This window comes from Oncorhynchus mykiss, chromosome 12 (genome assembly GCF_013265735.2).
Source record: "Oncorhynchus mykiss isolate Arlee chromosome 12, USDA_OmykA_1.1, whole genome shotgun sequence".
Lineage (NCBI taxonomy): Eukaryota > Metazoa > Chordata > Actinopteri > Salmoniformes > Salmonidae > Oncorhynchus > Oncorhynchus mykiss.
This window is the reverse complement of record NC_048576.1, coordinates 9,425,018-9,439,823: the sequence shown is the minus strand read 5'-3', so window position 1 is coordinate 9,439,823 and position 14,806 is coordinate 9,425,018. Positions and strand designations below refer to the sequence as shown.

General features: G+C 46.2%; 1 protein-coding gene across 2 annotated transcripts in view; it reads right to left on the bottom strand.

The window, feature by feature from the left end:
* The window catches only part of ccbe1 (collagen and calcium binding EGF domains 1), a 110,713-nt gene that overhangs the window by 20,068 nt on the left and 75,839 nt on the right, over window positions 1–14,806 (bottom strand). The window contains exons 6-7 of one of the 2 annotated variants that reach the window (XM_021622600.2): window positions 4,698–4,804; window positions 470–578 (exon numbers count right to left, since the gene is read on the bottom strand). In XM_021622600.2, coding sequence (XP_021478275.2) covers window positions 470–578; window positions 4,698–4,804 — 216 coding nt within the window. Of the gene's footprint in view, window positions 1–469; window positions 579–4,697; window positions 4,808–14,806 lie in introns of both variants that reach the window. The other variant, XM_021622599.2, reaches the window with a different exon arrangement.

Genomic DNA, 14,806 nt, shown 5'->3' with positions numbered 1-14,806 from the left:
ACAGAGACATTATACTACAGAACGATAGACAGAGACATTATACTACAGAACTACAGATAGACAGAGACATTATACTACAGAACGATAGACAGAGACATTATACTACAGAACGATAGACAGAGACATTATACTACAGAACGATAGACAGAGACAATATACTACAGGACGATAGACAGAGACAATATACTACAGGACGATAGACAGAAACATTATACTACAGAACGATAGACAGAGACATTATACTACAGGACGATTGACAGAGACATTATACTACAGGACGATAGACAGAGACATTATACTACAGGACGATAGACAGAGACATTATACTACAGGACGATAGACAGAGACATTATACTACAGGACGATAGACAGAGACATTATACTACAGGACGATAGACAGAGACAGTATACTACAGGACGATAGATAGAACACAGACAGACAGAAACATTATACTACAGCTAGTTTTACCTGGAGGCCCGGGCAGACCAGGAGGCCCGGGCAGGAAGGAGTGTGACATCAGCATCTTCTCACTGGTCATCTGCTTGGTGTCATCAGCGTTGCTGGGCAACATGGCGATCTATAGAACAAGAAGAACGGATATAGTTAAGATTGTTCATGTTTTTAGTACAATAGTTGAACTAAGATCATAAGGCATTCATCAGTTATATTCTTCAACAATCAATTGCAATATATCATTAATTTAGAAGTAAAAAATCCTATCCTAAATTGCCCATTTAATGTAGCGGTTCTAGCTCAAAGGATTTTCTCAAGATCAGTCTTAATGAGAGAGAGGTCTGAGATAATGGAGGAAGGATCAGGCATGTCGACGATACAGCCATTTGGCTGTCAGTCATCATAGAGCAGAAGCCTACGGGGAGATTACAGCCACTTGGCTGTCAGTCATCATAGAGCAGAAGCCTACGGGGAGATTACAGCCACTTGGCTGTCAGTCATCATAGAGCAGAAGCCTACGGGGAGATTACAGCCACTTGGCTGTCAGTCATCATAGAGCAGAAGCCTACGGGGAGATTACAGCCATTTGGCTGTCAGTCATCATAGAGCAGAAGCCTACGGGGAGATTACAGCCACTTGGCTGTCAGTCATCATAGAGCAGAAGCCTACGGGGAGATTACAGCCACTTGGCTGTCAGTCATCATAGAGCAGAAGCCTACGGGGAGATTACAGCCACTTGGCTGTCAGTCATCATAGAGCAGAAGCCTACGGGGAGATTACAGCCACTTGGCTGTCAGTCATCATAGAGCAGAAGCCTACGGGGAGATTACAGCCACTTGGCTGTCAGTCATCATAGAGCAGAAGCCTACGGGGAGATTACAGCCACTTGGCTGTCAGTCATCATAGAGCAGAAGCCTACGGGGAGATTACAGCCATTTGGCTGTCAGTCATCATAGAGCAGAAGCCTACGGGGAGATTACAGCCATTTGGCTGTCAGTCATCATAGAGCAGAAGCCTACGGGGAGATTACAGCCATTTGGCTGTCAGTCATCATAGAGCAGAAGCCTACGGGGAGATTACAGCCACTTGGCTGTCAGTCATCATAGAGCAGAAGCCTACGGGGAGATTACAGCCACTTGGCTGTCAGTCATCATAGAGCAGAAGCCTACGGGGAGATTACAGCCATTTGGCTGTCAGTCATCATTGAGCAGAAGCCTACGGGGAGATTACAGCCACTTGGCTGTCAGTCATCATAGAGCAGAAGCCTACGGGGAGATTACAGCCACTTGGCTGTCAGTCATCATAGAGCAGAAGCCTACGGGGAGATTACAGCCACTTGGCTGTCAGTCATCATAGAGCAGAAGCCTACGGGGAGATTACAGCCACTTGGCTGTCAGTCATCATAGAGCAGAAGCCTACGGGGAGATTACAGCCACTTGGCTGTCAGTCATCATAGAGCAGAAGCCTTCGGGGAGATTAAAGCCACTTGGCTGTCAGTCATCATAGAGCAGAAGCCTACGGGGAGATTACAGCCACTTGGCTGTCAGTCATCATAGAGCAGAAGCCTACGGGGAGATTACAGCGTAAGAGTGTATTCCATGTTCAAGGACCTGTAATAATAGTTACTACATGGATGTATTAAACTTACAGGACAAGAAAATGACATTCTCTACGTGAATTATTTGTTGTGTCAGAGTACGACTTGAAACCAGCTATGTCAATTTGTAATAACCAGACGCAGGCCCAGGAAATCACTATGCTTTACTTAGGTAGACCAGGAGACCGCACTGTACTCTGGGATATATACATGTACATGTGAGTACTCTATATCAAAGCGTAGTACAGGCTGGGGCCATACATTAGGCTGGGGCCATACATTAGGATGGGGCCTGGGCCATACATTAGGCTGGGGCTGGGGATATACATTAGGCTGGGGCCATACATTAGGCTGGGGCTGGGGCTATACAATTAGGCTGGGGCCATACATTAGGCTGGGGCCATACATTAGGCTGTGGCCGTACATTAGGCTGGGGCCATACATTAGGCTGGGGCTATACATTAGGCTGGGGCTGGGGCCATACATTAGGCTGTGGCCATACATTAGGCTGTGGCCATACATTAGGCTGGGGCCATACATTAGGCTGTAGCCATACATTAGGCTGGGGCTGGGGCCATACATTAGGCTGGGGCCATACATTAGGTTGGGGCCATACATTAGGCTGGGGCCATACATTAGGCTGGGGCCATACATTAGGCTGGGGCCATACATTTGGCTGCGGCCTGGGCCATACATTAGGCTGGGGCTGGGGCCATACATTAGGCTGGGGCCATACATTAGGCTGGGGCCATACATTAGGCTGGGGCTATACATTAGGCTGGGGCTATACATTAGGCTGGGGCCATACATTAGGCTGTGGCCATATAAAAGGCTGAGGCCATACATTAGGCTGGGGCTGGAGTCATACATTAGTCTCTAGGGCCATACATTAGGCTGTAGCCATACATTAGGCTGGGGCTGGGGCCATACATTAGGCTGTAGCCATACATTAGGCTGGGGCCATACATTAGGCTGGGGCCATACATTAGGCTGTAGCCATACATTAGGCTGGGGCTATACATTAGGCTGGGGCTATACATTAGGCTGGGGCCATACATTAGGCTGTGGCCATATAAAAGGCTGGGGCTATACATTAGGCTGGGGCTGGGGCCATACATTAGTCTCTGGGGCTGGGGCCTTACATTAGGCTGGGGCTGGGGCCATACATTAGACCGTGGCCAAACATTAGACTGAGGCCTTACATTACCTGCCAACTGGTGTGCAAGTCATATGACATGGTGTGTCCCTGGACAGGGGCGATGAATCAGAGAACATCCAATTGAATCATTATTCCTGCCGATGAGGTCTCCGGACCATGACATGAGATGAAGGAGTAAGTGTTGGTTTGTAGAGACGAGCAGCTATGTAAGTAATAATCCAAAGCAGCCTGCGTTTATGCCTTGAGGGGGGCAGTGGGTGACCAGTAATGGCCATAATCTTCCTTTCCTGTCAGTCAGTCAGTCAACCCCCCTCCTCCCCCCCCTGCACAATATCTGACCTCTGTTCTCAAAAGACAATTTTGTTTTCTTAGACAGCGTCCCAAATTGTACCCTATTCCCTATATAGAGCACGACTACTTTTGACCAGAGCCCTACTTTTGACCAGAGCCCTACTTTTGACCAGAGCCCTATGGGTCCTATGTAGGGATTGGGGTATAGGGTGCCATTTGCAGCACACTAGCCACATAGGCCTATTTCATGTTTTTCCCTCCAATGAAAAAAAGAGCTAGTAGTGTGCCTACCGAACCCCATAGGACCACACGGCTGGGAACCATATATCACATGTTACAGGGCAGAGTGGTGAACTGCCCTGTTGACAGACTGGTCTACAGATTGAGCCTGACTGAGAAGGCTAGAGGGCTGGAAATACTCACTAAGCAGTGTGTGTGTGTGTGTGTGTGTGTGTGTGTGTGTGTGTGTGTGTGTGTGTGTGTGTGTGTGTGTGTGTGTGTATGTGTGTGTGTGTGGTACCACTCCAGTGAGTTTTACACCGTATAACCGGCACTTTACAACGACAGACATCATTTACAGAACCAACTCGCTAGCGGCAGTAATCCAAAATGATTTCAATAATGTTTATTACGTACAATAAACGTCGTTCTGCGTCCCAGAGGAGATGTTTCCCAGTGTTATTCTACCTGAATATATTGACAGATATTGACCAGTGATACGCAGAGTTCTTTGGTGAATGAGACATACAATAGTATATACAATGAATGACTAAATAAACCAACGGAATAATCCTGGTCCATTTTAATACCTAACTGAATCCAACCAACTGTGTTTTATGTGGAATGGCTCGGTGGTAAGCAGCAACACAAATGAAATACAAGACGTTATAATAACAATAATAATCGTTAACAGCACCACCTTTTAATAAACCTGAATCCAACCAGGTGCATTTAACGTCTTGTTTTTGAATTGCATTAACATTTAAATTGCAGTCATTTAGCAGACGCTCTTATCCAGAGTGACTTACAGTTAGTTAGTGCCTTCGTCTGAAGATAGCTGGGTGGGACAACCACACTTCACAGTCGGTACATTTTCCCTCAATAAGTTAGATATCAGCAAAGTAAGTGCTAGTAGGAAAATAAAAGTGTGAGTATTATTATTATTATTATTCAGATTAGTGGAAACCAGAACAAACCTTTTGTTTGAGCTGAAAGACAGTAATCTTGATCTGGTGAAAGTCTTCACACGTAGCAGAGCATGCCCCAGCCTTCATCACGTTGTCTGACGTCTCAAACGGCCCAGCTGCTGAGGGAGCGCATAAACCACAGCAAAATGTTACTCAACATTTATTTTTTATTTTTTTTAAATATAGACACACCAAACGTCATCACAGTGACTTCAGAAAGTATTCATACCCCTTGACTTGTTCCACATTTTGTTGTGTTACAGCCTCAATTTAAAATGGATTACATTTAGATGTTATTTTTGTCACCGGCCTATACACAATACCCTATAATGTAAAAGTGAGATTTTGTATTTGTAATTGTTTACAAATGAATAAAACATGTACAGCTGAAATGTCTTTAGTCAATAAGTATTCAACCCCTTTGTTAAGGCAAGCCCAAATAAGTTCAGGAGTAAAAATGTGCTTAACAAGTCACATAATAAATTGCATGGACTCACTGTCTGTGCAATAATAGTGTTTGACATGATTTCTGAATGACTACCTCATCTCCGTTTCACACACATTCAAATGATCTGTAAGGTCCCTCAGTCGAGCAGTGAATTTCAAACACAGATTCAACCACAAAGACCAGGGAGGTTTTCCAATGCCTCGTAAAGAAGGTCACCGATTGGTAGATGAGAACAAATAAGAAAAGCAGACATTGAATATCCCTTTGAGAATGGTGAAGTTATTAATTACACTTTGGTGTATCAATACACCCAGTTACTACAAAGACACAGGCGTCCTTCCTAATTCAGTTGCCAGACAGGAAGGAAACAGCTAAGGGATAATCACCAAGAGGTCAAAGGTGACATTAAAACATCTACAGAGTTTAATGGCTGTGATAGGAGAAAACTGAGGATGGATCAATAACATCGTAGTTACTCCACAATACTAACCTAATTGACAGAGTGAAGAGGCAACTCTGGGATGCTGGCCTTTTAGGCAGAGTTGCAAAGAAAAAGCCATATCTCAGACTGGCCAATAAAAATAAAAGATTAAGATGGGCAAAAGAACACAGATACTGGACAGAGGAAGTCTGCCTAGAAGGCCAGCATCCCGGAGACGCCTCTTCACTGTTGACATTGAGACTGGTGTTTTGTGGGTACTATTTAATGAAGCTGCCAGTTGAGGACTTGTGAGGCGTCTGTTTCTCAAACTAGACACTCTAATGTACTTGTCCTCTTCCTCAGTTGTGCACCGGGGCCTCCCACTCCTCTTTCTATTCTGGTTAGAGCCAGTTTGTACTGTTCCGTGAAGGGAGCAGTATACAGCATTGTACGAGATCTCCAGTTTCTTGGCAATTTCTCGCATGGAATAGCCTTCATTTATCAGAACAAGAATAGACTGACGAGTTTCAGAATTAAGTTCTTTGTTTCTGGCCATTTTGAGCCTGTAATCGAACCCACTAATGCTGATGCTCCAGATACTCAGCTAGTCTAAAGAAGGCCACTTCTATTGCTTATTTAATCAGGACAATAGTTTTTAATTGCAAAAGGGTTTTCTAATGATCTAATGACCTTTTAAAATGATAAACTTGGATTAGCTAACACAACGTGCCATTGGAACACAGGAGTGATGGTTGCTGATAATGGGCCTCTGTAGATATTTCATTAAAAATAATGAAATAGTTTCCAGCTACAATAGTCATTTACAACATTAACAATGTCTACACTGGTATTTCTGATCAACTTGATGTTATTTTAATGGCCCAAAAATGAGCTTTCTTTCAAAACAAGGACATTTCTAAGTGACCCCAAACTTTTGAACGGTAATGTATTTAAATGAGATGTTTCTGTATAGAGAATTTTCAACATTTCTAAAAACCTGTTATCACTTTGTCATTATGGGGTATTGTGTGTAGGTTCGAATTTGAATTCAGGCTGCAACACAACAAAATGTAGAATAGGTCAAGGAGCATGAATACTTTCTGAAGGCCCTGTAACTAGTCATTGCTCTTTTACTATTTGAAAGATGTGACAATAAAAACACATCTGTGTCACCAGTCTGTAAAAAAAAGATATCAGAAACAGAGATATCTGTGGCAAAATCTGAGGGGAAATCTTTCGTCCGTCTAGGAATGCTGCAAGTATGTTAAACAAAGAAAAATAGTCCCAAATGGCACCCTATTCCCTATATAGTGCACTACTTTAGACCAGAGCCCTATGGTACCCTATTCCCTATATAGTGCACTACTTTAGACCAGAGCCCTATGGCACCCTATTCCCTATATAGTGCACTACTTTAGACCAGAGCCCTATGGTACCCTATTCCCTTTATAGTGCACTACTTTAGACCAGAGCCCTATGGTACCCTATTCCCTATATAGTGCACTACTTTAGACCAGAGCCCTATGGTACCCTATTCCCTATATAGTGCACTACTTTAGACCGGAGCCCTATGGTACCCTATTCCCTTTATAGTGCACTACTTTTGACTAAAGTCTGTGGGTCGTGCACTGTATAGAGACATTTAGAACGTGCATTGACGATGTCGTTCCCATAGCAACGATTAAAATATTCCCAAACCAGAAACCGTGGATTGATGGCAGCATTCGCGTGAAACTGAAAGCGCAAACCACTGCTTTTAATCAGGGCAAGGTGACCGGAAACGTGACCGAATACAAACAGTGTAGCTATTCCCTCCGCAAGGCAATCAAACAAGCTAAGCGTCAGTATAGAGACAAAGTAGAATCGCAATTCAATGGCTCAGACACAAGAGGTATGTGGCAGGGTCTACAGTCAATCACGGATTACAAAAAGAAAACCAGCCCAGTCACGGACCAGGATGCCTTGCTCCCAGGCAGACTAAATAACTTTTTTGCCCGCTTTGAGGACAATACAGTGCCACTGACACGGCTCGCAACCAAAACATGCGGCCTCTCCTTCACTGCAGCCGAGGTGAGTAAAACATTCAAATGTGTTAACCCTCGCAAGGCTGCAGGCCCAGACGGCATCCCCAGCCGCGTCCTCAGAGCATGCGCAGACCAGCTGGCTGGTGTGTTTACGGACATATTCAATCGATCCCTATCCCAGTCTGCTGTTCCCACATACTTCAAGAGGGCCACCATTGTTCCTGTTCCCAAGAAAGCTAAGGTAACTGAGCAAAACGACTACCGCCCCGTAGCACTCACCTCCGTCATCATGAAGTGCTTTGAGAGACTAGTCAAGGACCATATCACCTCCACCCTACCTGACACCCTAGACCCACTCCAATTTGCTTACCGCCCAAATAGGTCCACAGACGATGCAATCTCAACCACACTGCACACTGCCCTAACCCATCTGGACAAGAGGAATACCCATGTGAGAATGCTGTTCATCGACTACAGCTCAGCATTTAACACCATAGTACCCTCCAAACTCGTCATCAAGCTCGAGACCCTGGGTCTCGACCCCGCCCTGTGCAACTGGGTACTGGACTTCCTGACGGGCCACCCCAAGGTGGTGAGGGTAGGTAACAACATCTCCACCCCGCTGATCCTCAACACTGGGGCCCCACAAGGGTGCGTTCTGAGCCCTCTCCTGTACTCCCTGTTCACCCACGACTGCGTGGCCACGCACGCCTCCAACTCAATCTTTAAGTTTGCGGACGACACAACAGTGGTAGGCTTGATTACCAACAACGACGAGACGGCCTACAGGGAGGAGGTGAGGGCCCTCGGAGTGTGGTGTCAGGAAAATAACCTCACACTCAACGTCAACAAAACTAAGGAGATGATTGTGGACTTCAGGAAACAGCAGAGGGAACACCCCCCTATCCACATCGATGGAACAGTAGTGGAGAGGGTAGTAAGTTTAAAGTTCCTCGGCGTACACATCACAGACAAACTGAATTGGTCCACCCACACAGACAGCATCGTGAAGAAGGCGCAGCAGCGCCTCTTCAACCTCAGGAGGCTGAAGAAATTTGGCTTGTCACCAAAAGCACTCACAAACTTTTACAGATGCACAATCGAAAGCATCCTGTCGGGCTGTATCACCGCCTGGTACGACAACTGCTCCGCCCACAACCGTAAGGCTCTCCAGAGGGTAGTGAGGTCTGCACAACGCATCACCGGGGGCAAACTACCTGCCCTCCAGGACACCTACACCACCCGATGTCACAGGAAGGCCATAAAGATCATCAAGGACAACAACCACCCGAGCCACTGCCTGTTCACCCCGCTATCATCCAGAAGGCGAGGTCAGTACAGGTGCATCAAAGCTGGGACCGAGAGACTGAAAAACAGCTTCTATCTCAAGGCCATCAGACTGTTAAACAGCCACCACTAACATTGAGTGGCTGCTGCCAACACACTGACTCAACTCCAGCCACTTTAATAATGGGAATTGATGTAAAATATATCACTAGCCACTTTAAACAATGCTATTTAATATAATGTTTACATACCCTACATTATTAATCTCATATGTATACGTATATACTGTACTCTATATCATCTACTGCATCTTTATGTAATACATGAATCACTAGCCACTTTGAACTATGCCACTTTGTTTACATACTCATCTCATATGTATATACTGTACTCGATACCATCTACTGCATCTTGCCTATGCCGCTCTGTACCATCACTCATTCATATATCTTTATGTACACATTTTTTATCCCTTTACACTTGTGTGTATAAGGTAGTAGTTTTGGAATTGTTCTACCTGGAACCAAAAAGGGTACTTCAAAGGGTTCTCCTATGGGGACAGCCGAAGAACCCTTTCAGGTTCTAGATAGCACATTTTTTCTAAAAGTTTACCCTAAGAGAAAACGGCTGAAGCGAGAGGGATGAGTGACTGGCATATATATATATATATATATATATGCCGTTAAACATTGTACCTGTACCCTAGTGTAATGGGTGGCTGGAAATCCTAGAGGGAGGAGGAAGCTGCTCTAGTAAATATGTAATGGAGCTGTATGTGTTTGTGTTTGGTGTAGGGGGCTTGGGAGCAGGAGGGCTGAGTAGCCAATATCGTAGACCACGTGCCTTGCTGCTATCAGTGGAGATCAAAGGCAACGTGGTGGGGCTGTGGGGCAGGCAGAGGAGGGTGGTATAGAGTCTAGACCACATGCCTTGCTGCTATCAGTGGAGATCAAAGGCAATGTGGTGGGGCTGTGGGGCAGGCAGGGGAGGGTGGTATAGAATCTAGACTACATGCCTTGTTGTGATCTGTGGTGATCTATAGCTTGACTCTCTGCTGTGATCTGTGGTGATCTATAGCTTGACTCTCTGCTGTGATCTGTGGTGATCTATAGCTTGACTCTCTGCTGTGATCTGTGGTGATCTATAGCTTGACTCTGCTGGGATCCGTGATGATCTATAGCTTGACTCTCTGCTGTGATCTGTGGTGATTTATAGCTTGACTCTGCTGGGATCCGTGGTGATCTATAGCTTGACTCTCTGCTGTGATCTGTGGTGATATATAGCTTGACTCCACACAGTGTGGTGTTGTTGATAGAGAGTGGATCGCAGCACAGGTGGAGGGCATGACTAAGAAGGTAGGGAGCCAAACAGAGAGACAGGGGAGCAGGGAGACAGGGGAGCAGGGAGACAGGGGAGCAGGGAGACAGAGGAGCAGGGAGACAGAGGAGCAGGGAGACAGAGGAGCAGGGAGACAGGGGAGCAGGGAGACAGGAGTGGGGAGACAGGGGAGCAGGGAGACAGGGGAGCAGGGAGACAGAGGAGCAGGGAGACAGGGGAGCAGGGAGACAGGGGAGCAGGGAGACAGGGGAGCAGGGAGACAGGGGAGCAGGGAGACAGGACTGGGGAGACAGGGGAGCAGGGAGACAGGAGCAGGGAAACAGGGGAGCAGGGAGACAGGGGAGCAGGGAGACAGGGGAGCAGGGAGACAGGGGAGCAGGGAGACAGGGGAGCAGGGAGACAGGAGTGGGGAGACAGGGGAGCAGGGAGACAGAGGAGCAGGGAAACAGGGGAGCAGGGAGACAGGGGAGCAGGGAGACAGGGGAGCAGGGAGACAGGGGAGCAGGGAGACAGGAGTGGGGAGACAGGGGAGCAGGGAGACAGGGGAGCAGGGAGACAGGGGAGCAGGGAGACAGGGGAGCAGGGAGACAGGGGAGCAGGGAGACAGGAGTGGGGAGACAGGGGAGTAGAGTAGGTAGACAGGAGAGTAGAGTAGGTAGACAGGAGAGTAGAGTAGGTAGACAGGAGAGTAGAGTAGACAGGAGAGTAGAGTAGGTAGACAGGAGAGTAGAGTAGGTAGACAGGAGCGTAGAGTAGGTAGACAGGGGAGAACAGTAGGTAGACAGGGGAGTACAGTAGACAGGAGAGTAGAGTAGACAGGAGAGTAGAGTAGACAGGGGAGTAGAGTAGAGTAGACAGGGGAGTAGAGTAGGTAGACAGGGGAGTAGAGTAGACAGGTTAGTAGAGTAGAGTAGACAGGGGAGTAGAGTAGGTAGACAGGAGAGTAGAGTAGACAGGGCAGTAGAGTAGGTAGACAGGGGAGTAGAGTAGAGTAGAGAGGGGAGTAGAGTAGAGTAGACAGGGGAGTAGAGTAGGTAGACAGGGGAGTACAGTACGTAGACAGGGGAGTAGGGGGGCTGTGGTGTAAAGACCACACATCCTGCTCCCCACAACATTATGTTGCTGATAGATCTCAGTGGATCGCAGCACAGGTGAAAGGCAGGGGAGTACAGTACGTAGACAGCGGAGTAGGGGGGCTGTGGTGTAAAGACCACACACCCTGTTCCCCACAATATTATGTTGCTGATAGAACTCAGTGGATCGCAGCACAGGTGAAAGGCAGGGGAGTAGAGTAGGTAGACAGGGGAGTACAGTACGTAGACAGGGGAGTACAGTACGTAGACAGGGGAGTAGGGGGGCTGTGGTGTAAAGACCACACATCCTGCTCCCCACAATATTATGTTGCTGATAGAACTCAGTGGATCGCAGCACAGGTGAAAGGCAGGGGAGTACAGTACGTAGACAGCGGAGTAGGGGGGCTGTGGTGTAAAGACCACACACCCTGTTCCCCACAATATTATGTTGCTGATAGATCTCAGTGGATCGCAGCACAGGTGAAAGGCATGGCTATGATTACTTCTCAGCAAAGACCCACAGAATACCTTTAATCAAGCTCACACATCAAGGTTGTTGGGTTTTCCCACCAGCCCCCTCCCCTCCCTCCCTCCCTCCCTCCCTCCCTTCCAGGTTAACTGCACACTCTTTTCAAGGGAACATACAAAAAAACACCACTTTAATGATGGTGGGGTACTTGCACAACCCTAGGCTGCAAGGCAAGCTATTCCCAAAACCAGATGAAGTCAGCTTTGCTTTGAGAGATTTTCTTTATGTTTTGGAGAAGTGAAGACTAGATGTATTACACTGCTGCAAGGCGGGTTGTGGATTAACCTCACAGCTAAAAGTGTGTGTGTGTGTGTGTGTGTGTGTGTGTGTGTGTGTGTGTGTGTGTGTGTGTGTGTGTGTGTGTGCGTGTGTGTGCGACTAACTGTTCTCAGTAAGACACACAGTGTGAATTTAACGTTAGATAATCTAACAGGAACCAGAGGAAGTTGCGAATGACCAAACCATGATCACTTCCTTTACTAACCTACTAAAAAAAACCTGCAGCAAAAAACAGCAGCTCCTCTTTTTCTGCTGTTTGTTTGAGGCACATCAAACTAGAACAGGAGTGAAGGGGGCGGCTCGCGTTGGGAGAGAGACTCCTTCTGAAATAGGATCATGTGATCTATAATGGATGCCAGGTGTCTGTAGACTACTACATCCCAAATGATAACCTATTCCCTATACCCTACCCCCAAGCCATCAAACGACACCCTATTCCCTATACCCTACCCCCAAGCCATCAAATTGCACCCTATTCCCTATACCCTACCTCCAAGCCATCCAATGACACCCTATTCCCTATACCCTACCTCCAAGCCATCCAATGACACCCTATTCCCTATACCCTACCCCCAAGCCATCCAATGACACCCTATTCCCTATACCCTACCCCCAAGCCATCCAATGACACCCTATTCCCTATACCCTACCCCAAAGCCATCAAATGGCACCCAATTCCCTATACCCTACCCCCAAGCCATCAAATGGCACCCTATTCCCTATACCCTACCTCCAAGCCATCCAATGACACCCTATTCCCTATACCCTACCCCCAAGCCATCCAATGACACCCTATTCCCTATACCCTACCTCCAAGCCATCCAATGACACCCTATTCCCTATACCCTACCTCCAAGCCATCCAATGACACCCTATTCCCTTTACCCTACAACCAAGCCATCAAATCTATTATTTATTTATCTTAGTTGTTTTGCACTGGCTCTATGCACACTCACTAGACCCTATACACACACATTCACACATACACACATATATACAGTGCCTTGCGAAAGTATTCGGCCCCCTTGAACTTTGCGACCTTTTGCCACATTTCAGGCTTCAAACATAAAGATATAAAACTGTATTTTTTTGTGAAGAATCAACAACAAGTGGGACACAATCATGAAGTGGAACGACATTTATTGGATATTTCAAACTTTTTTAACAAATCAAAAACTGAAAAATTGGGCGTGCAAAATTATTCAGCCCCCTTAAGTTAATACTTTGTAGCGCCACCTTTTGCTGCGATTACAGCTGTAAGTCGCTTGGGTATGTCTCTATCAGTTTTGCACATCGAGAGACTGAATTTTTTTCCCATTCCTCCTTGCAAAACAGCTCGAGCTCAGTGAGGTTGGATGGAGAGCATTTGTGAACAGCAGTTTTCAGTTCTTTCCACAGATTCTCGATTGGATTCAGGTCTGGACTTTGACTTGGCCATTCTAACACCTGGATATGTTTATTTTTGAACCATTCCATTGTAGATGTTGCTTTATGTTTTGGATCATTGTCTTGTTGGAAGACAAATCTCCGTCCCAGTCTCAGGTCTTTTGCAGACTCCATCAGGTTTTCTTCCAGAATGGTCCTGTATTTGGCTCCATCCATCTTCCCATGAATTTTAACCATCTTCCCTGTCCCTGCTGAAGAAAAGCAGGCCCAAACCATGATGCTGCCACCACCATGTTTGACAGTGAGGATGGTGTGTTCAGCTGTGTTGCTTTTACGCCAAACATAACGTTTTGGATTGTTGCCAAAAAGTTCAATTTAGGTTTCATCTGACCAGAGCACCTTCTTCCACATGTTTGGTGTGTCTCCCAGGTGGCTTGTGGCAAACTTTAAACGACACTTTTTATGGATATCTTTAAGAAATGGCTTTCTTCTTGCCACTGTTCCATAAAGGCCAGATTTGTGCAATATACGACTGATTGTTGTCCTATGGACAGAGTCTCCCACCTCAGCTGTAGATCTCTGGCTGCATCTCTGATCAGTCTTCTCCTTGTATGAGCTGAAAGTTTAGAGGGATGGCCAGGTCTTGGTAGATTTGCAGTGGTCTGATACTCCTTCCATTTCAATATTATCGCTTGCACAGTGCTCCTTGGGATGTTTAAAGCTTGGGAAATCTTTTTGTATCCAAATCCGGCTTTAAACTTCTTCACAACAGTATCTCGGACCTGCCTGGTGTGTTCCTTGTTCTTCATGATGCTCTCTGCGCTTTTAACGGACCTCTGAGACTATCACAGTGCAGGTGCATTTATACGGAGACTTGATTACACACAGGTGGATTGTATTTATCATCATTAGTCATTTAGGTCAACATTGGATCATTCAGAGATCCTCACTGAACTTCTGGAGAGAGTTTGCTGCACTGAAAGTAAAGGGGCTGAATAATTTTGCACGCCCAATTTTTCAGTTTTTGATTTGTTAAAAAAGTTTGAAATATCCAATAAATTTTGTTCCACTTCATGATTGTGTCCCACTTGTTGTTGATTCTTCACAAAAAAATACAGTTTTATATCTTTATGTTTGAAGCCTGAAATGTGGCAAAAGGTCGCAAAGTTCAAGGGGGCCGAATACTTTCGCAAGGCACTGTATCTCCAGATTGACCAGTCAGTATTACCTCAATCACATCAACTAGCTGGTACCCCGCACACTGACTCAGAACCCGTGCTCCTTGTATATAGCCATAAGAATTTCACTGTAAAGTGTACACCTGTTGTTTTCA